We start from the raw sequence: 19087 nt of genomic DNA, 5'->3' as shown, positions 1-19087 counted from the left end.
TGGAAAAAATTCCCCAGCCTATCCCTTCTCTCCTCATAGCTCAAGCCCTCCATTCTGGTAACATTGTTGGAAATCTTTTCTGCACCCTTTCTAACTTAATGGCATCCTTCCTACAGCTAGGCCACCAGAACTGTACATAATACTTCAAGTGTGGTCTCACCAATGTCTTGTGCATTTGTAAATATTGTCCCAACTTTTGTACTCAGTGCCTTCATTGATGAAGGCGAGCATACCATATGCCTTCACCGCTTTGTCTACCAGTGTCACCACTTTCAGGGAACTATGTACTTGTACCCCTAGGTCTCTCTGTTCTGCAACACTCTTCATTGCCCTGCCATTTACTGTGCAGTACTGCTCTTGTTTACAGCACTTGACACTTTGTCCAAGTTAAATTCCATCTGCCATTCCTTGGTCCACTTTCCCAGTTGATCTAGATCCTGTTGTAATCTCGGATAACCTTCACTGTCCACTATAGTACCAATTTTGATGTCATCTGCAAACTTACCAAACATGTCAACTACATTCTTATCTAAATTGTTAATATAGATGACAAACAACAGTGGACCCAGTACCGATCCCTGCAGCACACTACTGGTCACAGGCCTCCAATCTGAAAAACAACTCTCCACTATCACTCCCCTGATTCTTGCCACTGAGCCAATTTTGTATCCAGTTGGCTCGCGCATCTGGATCCATGTAAAGTTGTACAGCATAGAAAGAGGCCCTTTGGCCCAGCTGGTCCATGCTGACCAAGATGCCCCATCCAAGCTAGTTCCATTTGCCAGCATTTGACTCAAAACCTTCCAAACCTTTCCTATCCATATACCTGTCCAACAGTCTTTTAAAAGTTGTTATTGTACCTGCCTCAACCACTTCCCCTCAAACCACAGAAGGTGATACAAGAGGAGATGACCAGAAGACTTGGCCAGAGATGGGTTTCAGGTGGTGTACTAAAAGCAGAGAAATCTAGCAAGGAAATTCCAGAGTGCGGCCACCAATTGTAATCATGCCTTCACCCAGGCCAAGGAGCTAAATATATAATTGCCCTAAGTTTGGCTTTATATTGTGATGGTGGGTAGTCATTCAAGCCTGTGGATGGCTAGTGAGGGATGGTAGGAAGGGAATAAATCAGACTGAAGTAGTAAGGTATTGTTCAGTCTAGGGCTGTCGTCTCAATGCATTTACTTTGGGCTGGGCTGTGTGTTACCTGACCTAAAGTCCTTGATACTCTGACAGCTTGTGTGAAATAAGGGGAGTTCTTATTACCTGTTATTAACATTCAACATCTTTATGTACGGAAAAATGTATTAAAAAATGATAAAATTTATAAACAAATGATCAACCTTCCTGTTGAATGGAATTTTCTTTAACTAAATTTTCCATTTTGTGCCTGTCTAAGAGCCCTTAGATTTAATTTGCTTGCAATCTCCAAAGCCATTACTTTCAGCTCAAGAGACATAACCAATTACTGGCTGCATATCACTTGTGCATGAAATTTCCAGCATTGTTATAATGATTTTAATGATTACTGTTTGTAATCACTTAGGAACAGTGGAAGAATAGAAATAGGCTGAGGTCATTTTGTACCCCCAGGGCCACACCACCATTCAATTAGATCAAAGTTGTTCTATGTTCCATTCCATTTCACTGCCTCAGTCTACTAAAAGCCTCCATTTTGGAAGCTCAGTTTTTGAACAGAAAACAGTACAGCACAGGAACAGGCCCTTCAGCCCATGATGTCTATGCTGAGCATGATCCCAAATTAAACTAATTCCTTCTGCCTACACATGGTCCATATCCCTCCATTCCCCACTTATTCATGTGTCTATCTGAATGCCTGTTGAATGCCACTATCACATCTGAATGCCTCTTGAATGCCACTATCATATCTGCATCCACGACCCCTGCAGTGCATTCCTGGCACCCACCACTCTGTTTCAAAAAAAAAGCTTGCCACACACATCCCCTTTAAACTCTCCCCCCTCTCACTTTAAAGCTCTGCCCTCTAGTATTCGAAATTTCTACCCTGGGGAAAAAGATCCTGGATGTTTACCCTATCTATGCCTCTCATAATTCTATAAACTTCTATCAGGTAGAAGTTTTTTGGGTAGAACAATGATTTCTGCTTCCCTCTTGCTCATGAATTCTCAATCTCTCCTCTTAATATTATATGCTCCTGATCTTGTCCCTTCAGATTTTAAATACCTCTAGTAGAGTCACCTTATAGAGTCATAGAGTAATACAGCATGGAAACAGACCCTTTGGCCCAGCTGGTCCATGCTGACCAAGATTCCCATCTAAGGTAGTCCCATCTGCCTGCTTTTGGCCCATATCCCTCTAAATCTTCCTTATCCATGTACTTGTCCAAGTACTGTAAATGTACCTGCCTCAGCCACTTCCTCTGACAGCTCATTCTATATACTGACCACCATCTGGGATTAAAAGCCCCTCAGGTTACTATTGAATCTCTCCCCTCTCACCTTAAACATATGCCTTCTAGTTCTTGATTCCTCAACCTTCGGTAAAAGACTCTATGCATTCACCTGATCTATGCCCGTCATAATGTTATATACCTATATAAGCTAACCCTTCATTCTCCTACACTCCAGTGGAAGATGTTCCAATCTGCCCAACCTTTCTCCATAACTCAGTTGCTTGAGAATTGTTATTAATCAGAATATTTCCTTTGTATTTTGTATGTTTTGAGACCTAATTGCATGTTTAAATATTTCTCCCAAAAGATCTCAAGGAAGACTTGCCCCTATGATGCGGAGCAACACACACAGAGTGCTGGGGGAACTCAGCAGGTCAGGCAGCATCTATGGAGGGAAATAAACAGTTGATGTTGATTGAGACCCTTCATTAGAACCTGCTTAGTTCCTCCAGCACTTTGTGTGTGTTGCTCCAGATTCCAGCATCTGCAGAGTCTGTTGTGTCTCCTATAATGCAGACATGTTACACTTTCTGAAATTGTACATTTGATAATTGGCTTTCCTAAGTCTGATTCATTTATGGTCATTTTATCAAAGATCATACTAATATTTGGAAAAAATTGAAAATGGTGTTCAGAAATAATTACGTCTTGGGTTAACTATATGTTCAGAGCTATTTGGTCTGAGAGTGACCTGAATTAATGTGGAAAAAGCAAATATTATTGGCACTTAATGATGTTTGCATTAACCAATTTGTCTTGCAGTTCTCCATGGTCTTGATTTAGAAAGTGAACACTGCATCTTTGAAAACCTGAATAACAGAGTAACTGTAATACCGCTGAATGACGCACAGTGCTCTGTCAATGGAAATCCTATTAACGAGCCTACTCAATTAAACCAAGGTAAGTGGACTTTAAGAAATGTTTACTTAATAAATATACTAGGCAATACATAAAGGCTATATATACTGTCTAAGATTATGCACAAAGAGTCACCCTTTTATTAAATTCCTGGTCTGAACTTGCTTTTAGATACAGACACATTAAACATAATTCAGGTGCATGCAGTTTCAATAGTTATCTTTTGTTTAATTTCACTGTTGTAGTAATTGGGGTGAAGGTTAATCCGTTAAGGTTAAATATTTCATTTTGCCACCCAGGAACTTTTGGGTCCTTTCACAAACCCAAGAGCAATATGTCATTCAGAGGATTAATAATATAATACATTATCTATCTACCTTTTAAGTATTAACAGAATTGATGGGAGTTCATTTCAACATTTGCATAGCCATAATGCACCTGATGATAATTAAAACACAGAACTTTAATTTTAAGTGATGTGAATTAAATAGATCACTTTAGATGCACCCTTATTAGAAGTTTACAGCATTGTAGACCCATTTTAAATACTGATGAGAAAAGCTACTTGTATAAGTATTCTGAAATATTTTCTGCTACTTCAGGAATTTAGAAGTACCCGGACATATTTTGTTTCGACAATTTCACTGTCATTTAATCCAAAATCTATCACTGACCTCTAATGATTTGAGATTAATTGCTAGGTCTTTTTCGTAATAAACTACATAGTTGCAGGTACTGGTTCACATTGGTGTTAATTCTAAGTCGAGAGTATTTTCAAAATAATATGTAACATATGAAGTGCATGCAGAGTTATGTTACTTATATTGCAAATCCTGCATACAAAGCTGCACATTCTTTCTTAATATTAAATCTGTTCCTTGTTAAAACGAGCACATTATAGCGAATGAGGATGGAAAGACCAGTTGCAATCTACTTATTTTTATACTTTCATTAAGATTGTGAATTCGAGGACCAGCGGGTTGATATTAAATATCAATGATATCTTGCTGAAATATTTAATCAGTCTGAAAATTGTTTGCTTCTCTTTGTACTACTTGTTGAAAAGTGTTATTCAATCATAATTTTCTGAGATGAGGGGTAAATTCTGTTCTTGCGAATAAGTATCATCTGGTTTTGTTAGTACATTGTTATGATCTAGGTAATTGTAGTCACTTAGTAAATGCATTTCGCTCGGTTATATTCACTGTAAGAATTTCAATTTGTCCATAAGCCTTGGTGATTCAAAGAATTCAACTTTGTTTACCTTCCCTTATAGGAGCTGTCATATTGCTGGGGAGAACCAACATGTTCAGGTTTAATCATCCTAAAGAAGCTGCTAAACTCAGGGAGAAGAGGAAGGTATGTTGAGTAGTTTAAATAACCAGATTTTTAATGAAGTTTAATGAAAGAAGATTTTTCAAAGAATTCCTCGTTTAAAAGAACAACCACACAACTATAAAGAAAGAAATAATAGATATGCTAACTATTATTGTCCTCTTGTCCAAGGGACATGAGTTTGAATTGAAGCTACAACTGATATTTGCACTTGGTAGGCTTTCCCTTTTTAGGTTATACCTTAATTGAGTCATCTGGAAGGGGGATGAAAACTTGATTTGTGTGTGGGGGAAAAATGCAATTTTTACATCACATTAATACAGTCTAAATTAACCAGAGGGGTGATCTTGAAAGAACTGAAGATGACAATGTGTTGATCTGGTTATTCTGGATAGATGTTAAAAGATGAACGTAACAAGATCATGTTGTTTAAAGAAATGTTGGAACATTGAAATCATAACTGGAATTACTTCGCTATTAAAAACACGAATGTGCAGGTTCAACAGCTTGCACCACAGAACAAAGCTCCAGCTGAAACCAAAAACCTATTGATCTATCAATGTGATGGTGCTCCCTGTGGATGGTTGGACTGTGCTCTGCTCACCCCAAAGGTTTCTCAATTAACCCATTGGTGTCTGCCTCATGTCAGCCAATCAATGCTAACTTTGATGATGTCCAGCTAATCTCTAGTGACAGATCTATATAAGCTGAAAGTGACTTTCAAGAGGAAAAAGCAGATGTTTTATCTTTACTGTAAGATGTACATTCAAAGGTGTTACGGATTATGGTCTGATCCAATGAAGAAAGTACAAAAAAAGTTTCAGTCATAATGGCAGAATCCTGCCCAAGTGTTAAATTTCTAACATTTGAAAGATACAACTTTTATTTTAGATTTTGATTTGCAGTCTCCATGATGATAAACTAAATATCACTAAATTTTAGGTCTGTGCTGCTTGATGTTTTATCTTTTGTTTACTTTTCCAGAGTGGATTGCTGTCTACTTTTAGTTTGTCTATGACAGACCTTTCCAAATCATGTGAAAGTCTTTCAACCGTCATGCTTTACAACCCAGGGTATGTAAGGAATGTATTAATACAATTACAATTGACTGTTCTTATTTTTTATTGTTCTTATGTTAAACTGAACAGTGGTGTTTTTCCTAACTGGTTTTTGGGTAAAAACTGGGAAAACTCAACCTGGTTATCCAAGTTGTTAGGAGTCACTGCCAGTTAGTGAAGTTCTTAAAAGGATTTGAAAATGTATCGTTCTGTAATTATGGTTGATGGTATGAGAGACCAGTTTTGGAGAATGAGCCTTTTGAAGGCTATTGTGACAAAATGTAGGATTTTAAAAAAATTATTTAACAAAAATGCTCATTAAAACAGGCTTTATTTTTAAAGATGTCAATAAGTAGGGCTTTGGTGCATCTGTGAATTTTGAAAAAGTGACATCTCAAATGTTAACTCTGAGCAGGAGTAGGTCACTGGGCCCCTCAAGTCTGTTCTGTCATTTAATGAGATCATGGCTTGTGTGACTATAATCTCAATTCTACATTGGCCCCCATATCCAATAACATTTCAACTCCTTGTTTATCAAATGCCAATCTACCACTGACTTAAAAATATTCAAAGACACTGCTTTCACTGCTCTTTTGAGAAAGAGCGTCCCAAAAACCCACAACCCTCCATAAGTATTTTGCCTCTTCTCTGTCTAATATGGGTAACCTCTTGTATTTGAGAAGTCACCCCTAGATCTAGATTCTCCCACAGAGGAAACATCCTGTCCACTACCACCTGTCAGGACTTCCCAAATTTTATATGTTTCAATCAAGTCCCCACTAATTCTTCTGAAGTCCAGCTAATACAACTCTATCTTTCCTCAAAAAAACAACCTGCCTATTCTAGCTATTAGTCTTATAAACCTTCTTTGGACTGCTTCAACTGCATAAACTTTCTTCTTTCAACAAAGAGACCAATACTTGCACCGTACTCTATGTATGGTCTTGCATATGCCCTATGCGACTAAAGCATAACTTCTTTACTTTTATGACTAGCCTATAAGTTTCCTGCTTTCTGTCTCCCTTCCTTTTTGAAAAATAGGTAATACATTTCATGTTTTAAATTTTTTATGGAGCATTCTCTGAATCTTGAGAAGTTTAGAAAATTTAAACCAATGCATCAGCTATTTCGCCAAACACATTTAAGATCTTAGGAAGAAGAACATCAAAACCTGGTAACTTGTCAACCCACAGCTCCAACAATTTGCTCAGTGCCATTTCCCTGGCAATTGTTATTTTCCCTAGTTCATCCATTCCTTCCAATTCCCAAGTTACAGATATTTCAGAGCTGTTACTTGTAACCTCGATAACAATGGTTGATGCAAAATATCTATGTAATTCATTAGCCACTTCATTTTGCATTATTAATTACCCAGACTCATTTTCTGTAGGATTAACTTTCACTTCCACTGTTTTTAAAAATATATTGTAATTTTAGAATTGCCTGCTGCCTATTATTGTATTTCTGACTAGCTTCTCCTTACATTCTACTATTTTCCTTTGAGTCATTCTTTGCTGTTTCTTGTAATGTCCAATCTTCTGACCTGCATCCTGTCTCTATATATGCTTTTCACTTAAATTTGATCCTGTCTTTAACTTGACCATCAATGGTGGGTAAACTCCTTCGACACTTTCTTCTTTCTTGTCAAAATGCAACTGTCTGGTGTGTTCTGAAAGATCCCCTTAAGTGTCTGCCACTGCATCCCAATTGGCCAATTCCTTAACCAATTGCTATTTGAGCCATACAGCTTCCTTTTCTATTCTACAATTCCATTCACAGTATATGATTTTGAAAATAACCTGTGCAGTAACACTAGTAATTCAATATGACTACATGAAAAATGAAATACATAAACATAAGTTGTATGGATTGGTACTAAAATGATCAAAATAGCTAATCCAGCCACCACATTAGAGGAGTGATTTTATTGTAAAAGTATGTATATTAATGTTTATTGCAACTTTAAATGTGACAACATGTTGTGAAAAGAGGTACAAAAATGAATTGGAAAATAATTACTCAAATAGATTTGTCTGTTTTTTACATTAATATTTATTGAAGCTTTTGTGTATTAAAATCACCTTTCTGTGTCTGTTTTTAAAATATTCTTTATTTCTTTCCTACCAGATGAAAAAAAAATTCCCAGTGAGGCAACTGGCAGTGTTTAATTTTCCTTACTGCAGCTTTCTCAACAATATATACAATGTGTCATGTTTTGTTGGAATTTGACTGCTTTCACTCATAATAAGTACACATTTCGATCGTTTCAATCATTACACCACAAACTTAATCCCCAGGTTAACAAATTAAATAAGGTCTAGATGTTTATGTAACTATATTTTTGGAAAATTAAATGTGGAGAATGTTTTGATTTGTTTTTCCACAATTTCCGCCCATATAGTAAATTTCTGTGTTTTCGCCTTTGGAGGAGAAAGCTCAATGTACAGCCATAGACCTTGTATCTTGTTTCGCTCATATTTTAAAGTTACAATAATATATTAAAACATCTGAGGTTTTTTCTTGTTATTTTTGTTTAGCAACAAATTAGACTTATATAATGCCTTTTGCATTGTGAAATCTCTATGGGAACTTAATGTTACCAAGCAAAATTTGACACCAAACCAAACACAAGTATTAGGACGTATGATACTTGGTCTGAGGTACATTTGAGAAATAGCTTGATAGAGCAGAGGAAGATGGAATGTGGAGAGGTTTTAAGGAGAAAATTCCTGCACCTGAAAGCCAGGCAGCTGAAAGCATTGCTACCTATGGTGAAAAGGCAATCATGAAGGCACAAGAGGGGGGATTGTAGGCACACAAAGGATTGCTGGAGTCATAGTCATTGATTTACAAAAGAGATGCATTTTTAGGAATTGATTCTTAAAGCAAAATTTTGTAAATTGAGAAGGATGGGTAAAATGCATGATGGAGATTTTGGTATAATGTATTCCCCTGCTTGGAGAGTAGAATGTTATTCATTATAGTGAAAAGTAGTTTTGCAAATTGAAGACTTGTATCTCAAAGTCTCAATGATATTATTAGCAAAATGTTCCTAAATCAAGGAATATTGGTGGAAGAGTTACCTGACCAAAGGCGGTAATCACAGTGGGAGGCTGATCTATATTGATATAGTCAGATTTCAACAAAGATGAGTGATGTTTCAGAGAGATAGGCAGTTTTGGTGATGGAGAACATATGGGTTTGAGGCTCACCTGTTGCAAACAGTCTGATTTGACCTGAAAAATGGAATTGTTTTGACAACTAATGAACAGAGTTTGTGATGTGGGCCAAAAACAGTGATCCAGGATTTTCTGGAAAAAAACAAAGTGGGTTAAAATGGTGGGAGGTAGAAATAATGGGCTTATGTCTATATGACATACAAAATGTGCACATGAATGGATATGTATTCAAGCCTAAGATTGGGAGAGGAACATGACAGACTAAAAAAAAGAGGAAATCTTAGTTCCTGCAGTTGGCACAATGCAACAGTAGATCAGTTTTGGTTCTGCTTTTTCTAACAACTTTTTCAACCTTCAACCCTCAACATGCATTTCCATTGCTCACAAATGTACTTTTCATTTTTAACTTTTACCATTTTAGAGTTGCAGTCAATAATAGTGTCAGAGTTTTGCTTAATTGTATATATGTTGTTACTTGGACAGAAAGGGTATGCTAATTTCAGTTGACCTTCAGATTTGTTTTTTTTAAATCAATGGAACAGATAAAATGTGTTTTAATTGATCTTCTTTGCTTTCACTGCACTTCCCATGGCAGTTTTTTCACTATAAAGGGACCCATTTGTCTAAGGTAGTAAAACTCTGTTTATATTTATTGATTGTGATGTCTGCATGAAATTAGTTTACTAAAAATTTGCAAATTCCTTTCTTTACACTGTCAAATGCACTAATTTGGATGTAAAATATACCTGGAATTATGCAAACAGCACTGGAACATCATTTGGTGTGTATTGTACTTCATTATGTAATATAGCTTGTATTTCTCTTATAAAGAAACTTTCCAGGATGTTTTACAACAATAAGGCAGATACTGAGGAGAAAATGAATGAATGAGGAAAATTAAATACAATTAATTTAAAAAAAGGGGGCTTAAGGTATGAGGAAAGACAAAGTAGCTTTCAGAAATAACATTGGAGGCAAGGGTGTAGTTGCTGAAAGCTCTACCTCCATAGAGTGGAAGGGCCAAGTAGAAGTTTAAAATAAGATGCAAACCTTTTGCACGATTGGATCAAATATGTCTAAGTGTTGACACAAGGCTGTAGAGGTATTCAAAAATTTAAAACCAACTTGCAAAAGTTGATTTGCAAGTGCTCAGGGAACCAGTCAGGCTTGGTGAGACTTGGGATGTGATTGTTGAATGGGATTTTGGGCCAGGTCTTTGTATGGAGCCTTCTGGATTTATGGAAGATGATATGAGATTATCAGGTGAATTATTTGAAAAGATTGATTGTTGAGATAATGAAGATTAGGAACAGTTCTATTACGAAGTCCAATTGCTGCATGATTTAATTTTTTTTTAGTTTGGGTTGTAATGGAATGTTTTGGACCCTAGTTATATTAAAAGCCTACAGGGACTTAAATCACTGTACAACACTTGTTTGGACATCATTTACATGAAATTGTACTCCACTGACCTTGCAGTGGATCCCCATTCCAGTCCTCGCATTCTCTTCCCCCAGTCTTCCCCTCTGCATCATTCCTCATCCCCAACCACAATCTGCTCTCCTATGTATTTCCTCTGCCGTCTCAAATATCCAGCTGCTGTGAAGAGTGCAGAGAAATGTATCATCTTGTGTAAGATCTATTCACTTTGCATGATCCTTGGCCTCAGGCATGACAGAATATGGTACTCTGGAGGCCATATGAGGATTTTTTATCAATGAGAGAAGTTAAAGATGTATACAAACACTTTTGTAGTGGTGGAAGATTTCCTTGATGAACTGATTATTGTATATGAAGTCCAGACTAAGGTGGAAGAGAATGCCAAGATTGTGATAAAGCGAGTGAGTGGATAGTTTAGAAGTTGGTGCATTCTTTTTGTCATTTTTACTGGGCTTTCACAATCTCTTGGGGAAAATAAACATGAGCTTCTCAGTGCCATCCTGGTTGCTCCTTCTCTGTTTAGATCACTTACTTAGGCATTCCTACCAGTTGGTGAGAATATTACACTTACTTATGTACTAGGAACATCCTTGAAGCTTTTCCTCTGTCAAGTTTTAGAACTTTAGTAGGGATACTGTTTTTCAGTTGACTTGCGATCCTTTCAATCTCTTGTCAGTCTGGTAATGAGACTGGCCCAGATACTGTACTGTGGGATTAAGTCAAATAGACATGCATCAAAGACAAAATTTTGGTTGAGGAGCTGTTAAAACGTTCTTTCCAATGGATGCTGATTGCCTCTCTGTCCCTGATAAGCTTGCCTCCATCCCTGGCTCTAATTGGGATTGGCCCTTGACTGTTCAGGCCATAGATAACATTGACAGCACTGAAGAATCTTCATGTCTTTCATATGAGCTACTTGTTGGATCTCTTATACTCTTTCCCCTCGCCATCTGTTGGACTTTGATCTTCGGGTGCCTGAAGTGCTGTTTCTTTTCATAAAGTGTGATCAAGTTGCTGATCCGACAATGCTAAATTTGTTCCTAGATCTCCTGGCCATTCACATTGGAAATTATTGTCACATATACTGAGATACAGTGAAAGGCTTCTGTTTCGTGTGCCATCCAGACAGATTATGCCATACATAATTACAGTGAGGTAATAAAAAGAAAACAATGCAGAATATAGTGTTACAGTTTCAGAGAAAGTGCAGGTAGACAAATAAAGTGCCAGAACCATGACGAGATAAGTTAGGAGATCATGAATTCATCCTTTAGCATTGAAAGGTCTGTTCAAGAGTCTGATGACAGTGAGATAGAAGCTGTTCTTGAGTCTGGTTGTTCGTACTCTCAGGCTTTTGTATCTTCTGCCCGATGGGAGAGGGGAACAGAGATTGACTGAGGTGGCAGGGGTCCTTAATTATGTTGGCTGCTTTCTCGAGACAATGGGAATTGTAGATTGAGTCAATGGAGGGAAGATTGATTTACATAATGGACTGGGCTGCGTTCACAACTCTGCAATTTCTTGCAGTCTTGGGCAGTGTATTTGCCATACCAAGCTGTGATGCATTCGGATAAGATGCTTTCTATGATGCATCTACAAAAATTGGTAAGGGTCATCAGGGACATGCCAAATCTCCTTTAACTTCTGAGGAGGTAGAGGTGCTGATGTGCTTTTTTGACTGTAGCGTCCACGTGGCTGGACCCAGGACAAATTGTCGCGATGTTACACCTTGGAGCTTGACCATCTCCACCTCAGCACCATTGATACAGACGGGTGTGTACTCCACTCGCTTCCTGAAGTTAAGGACGAGCTCCTTCATTTTGCTGACATTGAGGGAAAGGTTTTTGGCTTGACACTGTGTTACTAGACCCTCCATCTTTTTCTTGTATTCCGTCTCGTCATTGTTTGAGATGCAGCCCATTATGGTGGTGACATCCCCAAACTTATAAATGGAGTTAGAGTGGAATTTGGCCACACAGTTGTGAGTGTATCGGGGGTATAGCAGGGGCTGAGGATGCAGCCTTGCAGAGCACTGTGTTGAGGGTAATCACAGAGGTGGCATAGTTGCCTGTCTTTGCTGATTCCAGCCTATTTGTCAGAAAATCAGGGGTCCATTTGCAGAAGGAGGTGCAGAGACCTGGGTCTAGGAGTTTGGAGATGATGTTTTCTGGTAGAGAAACCAAAACTCTTTAGGAGTGCGTACCATTGTAAGGGCAGTCCAAGAACTATGGACACTCCAGCTCCTGTGGGTTGTTAAGTTGTCTGTGAGACTTGGGGTCAGGCTGAAGAAAACATAACAGATTAGACATGGTCAGTCCAGCAGTCATCAGTAGTACCTATAGTGGCAAGGATGATGTAAACATTGTTATGGTCTCACACTTTTACATTTATGTAATCTAACAAGTACCAGTATCTGGATTGCAGGGGTTGCTGTGAAATCTAGTACTTATCTCTGATTGTGTCCTCACTGATGTGGTGTTAATGTAGGATATGAACACAGATGATGGGTAAATGGAACCTGGTCACAGGTAGCAGAATCTGGATGAACACACATCCAAGGAGGTTAGAATGTGGGTGATAGTGCAGTAGAATAATCAGATCCAGAGTTAAGAAAGGCATAAATGACAGTTTCAGCCATTGATGAGCTGAAGCAAGGGCAGACATAAGAAAAATACAGAGGTGAAACTAGGAAGTGTTAGTGATACTGAGGTTATGAGGTCTAAAGCTCAACTCTGAGTTTGTGGTTTGATTTCAGGCAGATGCCAGAGGAAGGAATGAAGTTGGCTGTTGAGGATTGAATTTTTTGGCAGGGACTGAAAACAATGGCTCTACTGTCCCAATATTTAGATCTAGGACATTTCAGGTCATCCTGTACTGGATGTGAAAGATGCAGATTGAAAATGAATAAATATTGGAAGAATCAAGAGAGGTGACAGTACAGGAAAGCTTCATGGTTGTCAGTGTACATGACAAAACAGTTGCTCCTGACTTAATGATACAGGAAAAAAAAAGTGCACTGAGTCATGTGCACTGATGTGAATGGGATCCCATGCCTGCAGAAAATGCCAATAGGTTGCATATTTTCTACTGAAAAAGCATGTTTAGATTTAACTTTATTTTGGTCAGTGGTGATGTAAAAATAAAAACATTGTATGTAGATATAGATGTATTTTGAAAGTTGACTAACTGCTTAACATTTGTGAATATTTTTTATTAGGCTTGAGTTTGAGAGACAACAGCGAGAAGAACTGGAAAAACTGGAAAGCAAGAGGTATGGATAGAGTATTTTATTTTGGAGACTAGCACACTTGTTTGTGGTTAAACTAAAATCAATCATATTTTGGCTCTCCAATCATCTGTTCTTTCAAATACCGACAAATATTTTATAATTTGTTCCATAGCTACATTATCTTGGGTTTTGTAGTTTTTGGGTGTTATTAAAATTGCAAACTATGGACTTTTTAAAAAATATGTGCTTACGTATTTTTTAAGTACTGATCACTTCAATTGACATTATTTTGCCTTAAGTACTTCAAAGCAAATTTTAAATGGATGCTTTTGTTTCAAAGTTAATTTTTGTATTAATCTTCAGTGCATGTTTGTAAAGATATGTAAGAATATTGAGCTATTTTGTTTGAAACTAAACTATTTGTCTTCATTACTGGAGACCATAATTTTGGCTGATTTTATTTGTTGTGTTGGGTGATATTAGCATGACTATGATTAATGACTATCCTCCATGATTATGGCTCGTTAAAGAGGTTCAAACTCATTGTGTTGTTCATGACCGGTGTCATCTAGTCCATTTTGTATTTCATGTTTGGTAACACCAGCCTCACTTGAGTATTTTTGTAGGCTTGTTACATTCTTTAACGTTTACTAATTCATAATCTTAGCGATCTCTTTTTATTTTTCTAATATCTGCTAATATACTTTTTCAGTGAATGTGATAGAGCTTTTGATTTGAGAAATGTGTGCAAGAAAATGAAATTAGATCAATTGCATGAACTTCAGTAGGATCCCATGTGCTATTTTGGATATTCTTATAAAGGCCCAGATCACTAAACTCTTCAAATATAATTCAAACAAAAGATATTTGAACTACTCAGCAAATCAAGTAGAATCAATCTGAATTTTTGTCAGATCCTATAATTTAAATTTAAGGCTTATTGAAGCTTTTAGTGTTAAGCTTCAGCATTAACTATTTCATTGTTTTAAATAGTTGCTCTTTATTTATGTACTTAGGAGACTAATTGAAGAAATGGAAGAAAAACAGCAAACAGAAAAATCAGAATTGGAGAGGTTGCAGCAGGAGGTGGAGTCGCAACGCAAAGAGACTGAAATTGTGAAGCTTCGTATCAGAAAACAAGAAGAAAGTCTGAAACGCAGAAATTTAGACATTGAAAGTAGGCTTAAAGATTTGATTGCTGAAAAAGAAAAATTTGAGGAGGAACGGCAGAGAGAACAACTGGAAATTGAACTGCAAAAGAAAAAACAAGAAGAGGAAATTTACATACGGGTTCAAAAAGAATTACAGAAATTACAGGAACTCCATGAGCAAGAGAAAGCAGGTAAACTGGAAATTCTTCGAGAACTGGAGAAGCTTAAAAAAGAAAAGGATGAACATAGCCTGAAACTAGAACTAGCAAAAAGAAGACTGGAAGAAGAAGCAAAAGATCAACAGTCGCTTGTTACACGACTGGGTGAACAGCTCAGAGAAAAACAGGAAACTATCCAGCTGCTCAAACGAGATGATGTGCAAAGCATTGATGAAGAAAAAAATATCCTGGAAGAAATTAGGGAAGTTTTTCTTAAAGCTAAAGAAGCTAGACCTAGTGGAGGTGAAGAGCCTGCAGATGTTCAAAGAGCAAAGCAAAGATACATGGATCTGAAGAGAATACAGCTGGAAAAATTCACAGCTTTGGAAGAAGATGCCTTTTGTCAAAAAGAGCTTCTTGAAAAGGAAATTATGATGGAGCGTGAAGTTCTTGACCAGCTAAGGCATATGCATCAAGGATCTGTGAACATTCTTCAGAAAGATGGTGAGAGTAATGCTTTCGATTCAGGTGAATTGATTGAGGCAGCAGAGAAGGAAAAAGAGGTTGAGCAAAGGTTGCTGAACAAAGAACGACAACTGGATTATTTGATGGAAAACCATTTGCCTTCACTGACGGAAGAAAAGCAAAGAGCTGCAGATATCCTCGACCAAGGCCTCCCTAGTTTGGATGTTGTACTTTACCAGACAGAGAAGGAAATTGAAGAAAAGGGGGAGCAATTAGCGCAATACAGAGCTAGTACGGATCAGCTCCAGCAACTCCAACAAACTTATGAATTTACAGCTAATATAGCTCGACAAGAGGAAAAGGTTCGAATGAAAGAGAAAGAGATCATTGAATCACGAGAAAAACAACAGAGGGAGGCACTAGAGCAAGCTGTAGCCAAAATAGAAAAGAGACATTCTGCTCTTCAGCGTCACTCAGCCATTGACCTAGAGATTGAAGAACAGAAGCAAAAACTAGCAACATTGAATAGCTGTGAAGAAGCAGATCTTCGAGACAGTCTGGAGGCAGAACAGAAAGCCCTGGAACAAGACAGAGAAAGGTGAAGTTCCATAGCTTTAAATAAATTCTGAAAATTCTGTTTTCAACTAATATGTAGTCATAAAATTGTGAGTTTATTACTTCCAGTTGCACCCAAAATAGCAGTATCAAAGTGACATTTTGTCACTCAGTAGATATCAGCTGAAGGACTACTTATTGCCCAGTGACTCCTAAAAAGTATCTGTCTGTGAGCACAGGATAAAGAGAAGAATTGTGTTCCAGTCTGGGTCCTCTGGATAAATAGGCTGCTGACAATTTTTGTCGAGGCCCATGAGAGGAATTGCCATATTGAGATAAAGATGGGTGGATTTTGCCTTTGCTGCACCTGTGTGGGAAGATGTCGCCAACTCCTAGATATATGGCAACAAGACAAGTCTTTCACTATACCTCAGTACATGTGACAATAATAAGCCAATTTACCAAATCTATCTCTTGAATGAAGGAAGAAACCAATCAAAAGGTTTAGGATATTTTTAATGTCAATATGTATTTAGTTCTAGATTTTCAAAAGATGTCACAATTTTGCCAATAATTACCTTTTCTCATGATAATACAATATCAGTTGTATCTTAGGAGACCACTCAGAGAATGCTGCAACCACACATCTTGGGAAATTAAAGAAAACCCACTGGAATAAGTTTTTGTCTTCAACCTTCTGATAAAGCTGTTCCCAAGCTTGAGTGGATGATGGGAATCAGCATGTGTCTAATTTGTGGATTTGTGTTGTTTTGTCCTTTTAATTAAGAGAATATTTATCCATTTTGAACACCCACTGTGGCATTAAATAATCATTGGTTGTCTTTGGCATGGTCAAATGAAGAATTAATATTGCTGACCTATCTAAATAAAATATAATTCTGGGATTTTGATAGGGAGAATCCTTGTTTCAAAAACAAACACTAAAATGTTCTCCTTTTAGGGAAAGTGGACTGAAAAACAGTCCCTCAAGATGTCAGGTAAAAGCTGAATACCCTCCATCTGTGTTTTTTGTTAGAAAACCAGCCATCCACCTTGCAGTTTTATTTTTAAATTCATCTGTTTCAGGACACACCTATTCTTATTAAACATGTTCTTTCCACAACTTGGATCTGATTGATGACCTCTCACTGTCTGGTTTCCAGGGTTGTTTTCACAGTCCAGATCTTGTCCTTGGACCTGATCTAGCTCCTCTCAGAACCAGAAACTTTACACAAAGGAAAAGGTTTACGTCCATACCTGTGAGGCACTTTTGAAAGTTGCCCTTTTAATCATGTAGCTGTGACGGGCTAAAGCCCCTTCTGGGTTCTCAATCTACATAGCAAGGTTTTTGTTTGGACTAACAATAACAAATACACTATTTGAACTGACAGATATATGGCCATCCTGGTTGAAATGAAGAAGTTTTCTTGGGTAGTAAAACATATTTCATTCATCATTCATTTGTTGGTAACGTTCTTCTGCCAGTAACTCATAATTCAGGTTTAGCTTTTGATACAGCTTTACCCCCCTCCCCCCACTACCACCTAAAATCCTTTACTATTGTTTACATTGGATATACACGTTTCTGTTAATAACTTAATGATTTAGCTTGTAGTTTAAAATCCAAACAAGATGTTCGCCCCAATGTTGTTAGCCTAATTAAAATGCCTTTTGACATGTGGCTGTTTGGGCATGAAAGAAACTATTTAATCAGGGTCATGTGAACTACTTCAGATGATACAATTCCCTCTTTGTTTACTACTTAATCTCCCAAGCTGTCACTGGTTTGGTTCTGATCTGCTGATTTACCAGTCTGACACGATATTGAATTTAATATCGCAGAAGGCACAGTAGTGTAGCAGTTAGCGTAACGCTATTACAGTGCCAGCGACCCGGGTTCAATTCCCACTGCTGTCTGTAAGGAGTTTGTACGTTCTCCACGCGTCTGCGTGGGTTTCCTCCGGGTGCTCCAGTTTCCTCCCACGTTCCAAAGGTGTATAGGTTAGGAAGTTGTGGGCATGCTACATTGGTGCCGGAAGCGTGGCGACACTTGTGGGCTGCCCCCAGAACATTCTATGCAAAAGGTGCACTTCACTGTGTGTCTCAATGTACATGTGACTAATAAAGATATCATATCTTATCTCAATGATAAATAAAGCAAGCAGTTTGGGTAGAGTCTGAATCTGACATACCAACCATCCTTTAGGCTTTACCAATTAAACTGGTAGTTTTAAAAAGCATTTAGGATCTGAATTGAGATTGGACAAGTCATTTTCAATAAGGCCTCAATACTAGTTTAATACTCATTCATTAGATTTGGACGTTCTTTTCCTGGCAAGGTCAGCCGTTATTGCTGATCCAATGGCATGTCATGTCCTCAGTCTTGGTTGAATTACAGTTGCTGTAGTTGAGGGACATTCTCATCATTCATTACCCCATCAATTCTTCTTTTCTAAGTCAAATTCACTTCAGTACTGTCATGTTGTTGATATCATTGCGTTTCTATCTGGTTGTGTTTTTTATTCTGTTAAACCATTTAATGGTAGTGTCTTGTGCATACAGTTAATGAAATCTTCTTTTACTATAGACTAGAGCAAGAAATTCAGCAGCTGAAGCAGAAACTTTGTGAAAATGATGTGGCTCTAAGGGTCTGTGGAACCATGGAAGAGAAATCATCCCACGCCAGTCCTGCTAGTCCTAAAAGATCTTCATCAGTTACAATTCCAATAGCTGATGATAGGTTTGTTTTCAAATGCCTATTTTTGCCATTTTATTTTTAATACTAAATATAGATGGAAGGTTAATCTAAAAATTGGTTTATTGTAATTTATGGTTCTTTGCAATATTACCATCCATGTTTTGTTAAAATAGATCACAAATTGCATAGAAAGTAAGGAATGTGAGCAGGTGGAGGCCATTTGGTCCCTCAGCCTGCACTACCATTCAGTAAGATCATGACTGATCTGATTTTAGACTCTATTGCACTCTCCTGCCTCTTCCCCGTAACCCCTTTAAGAGACTATCTGCCTGGGTCTTCAATGATACAGCCATCACGGTTCTCTGGGATAGAGAATTCTGAAGATTTACAACCTTCAGGTGAAATTTCTCCTCAGTCATAAAGTTATACAGCATGGAAACAGGCCCTTTGGCCCATGCTGACCAACTTGCCTATCTGAACTAGTCCCATTTGCCTGCTTTTGGCCCATATCCCCTTCCTATCCATAT

At 37.7% G+C, this 19087-nt stretch overlaps 1 protein-coding gene across 4 annotated transcripts in view; it reads left to right on the top strand.

The window, feature by feature from the left end:
• Positions 1-19087, top strand: part of kif16ba (kinesin family member 16Ba) — a 108841-nt gene that overhangs the window by 48629 nt on the left and 41125 nt on the right. For all 4 annotated transcript variants that reach the window (XM_052012046.1, XM_052012047.1, XM_052012049.1 and 1 more), the window contains 6 exons: positions 3197-3334; positions 4569-4651; positions 5612-5700; positions 13522-13575; positions 14550-15905; positions 18450-18602. In XM_052012046.1, the coding sequence (XP_051868006.1) occupies positions 3197-3334; positions 4569-4651; positions 5612-5700; positions 13522-13575; positions 14550-15905; positions 18450-18602 (1873 nt within the window). The remainder of the gene's footprint in view (positions 1-3196; positions 3335-4568; positions 4652-5611; positions 5701-13521; positions 13576-14549; positions 15906-18449; positions 18603-19087) is intronic.

This window comes from Pristis pectinata, chromosome 3 (genome assembly GCF_009764475.1).
Source record: "Pristis pectinata isolate sPriPec2 chromosome 3, sPriPec2.1.pri, whole genome shotgun sequence".
In the NCBI taxonomy this organism is placed as follows: domain Eukaryota; kingdom Metazoa; phylum Chordata; class Chondrichthyes; order Rhinopristiformes; family Pristidae; genus Pristis; species Pristis pectinata.
The sequence above is the reverse complement of the archived record's forward strand: the minus strand, read 5'-3'. Positions and strand labels throughout refer to the sequence as shown.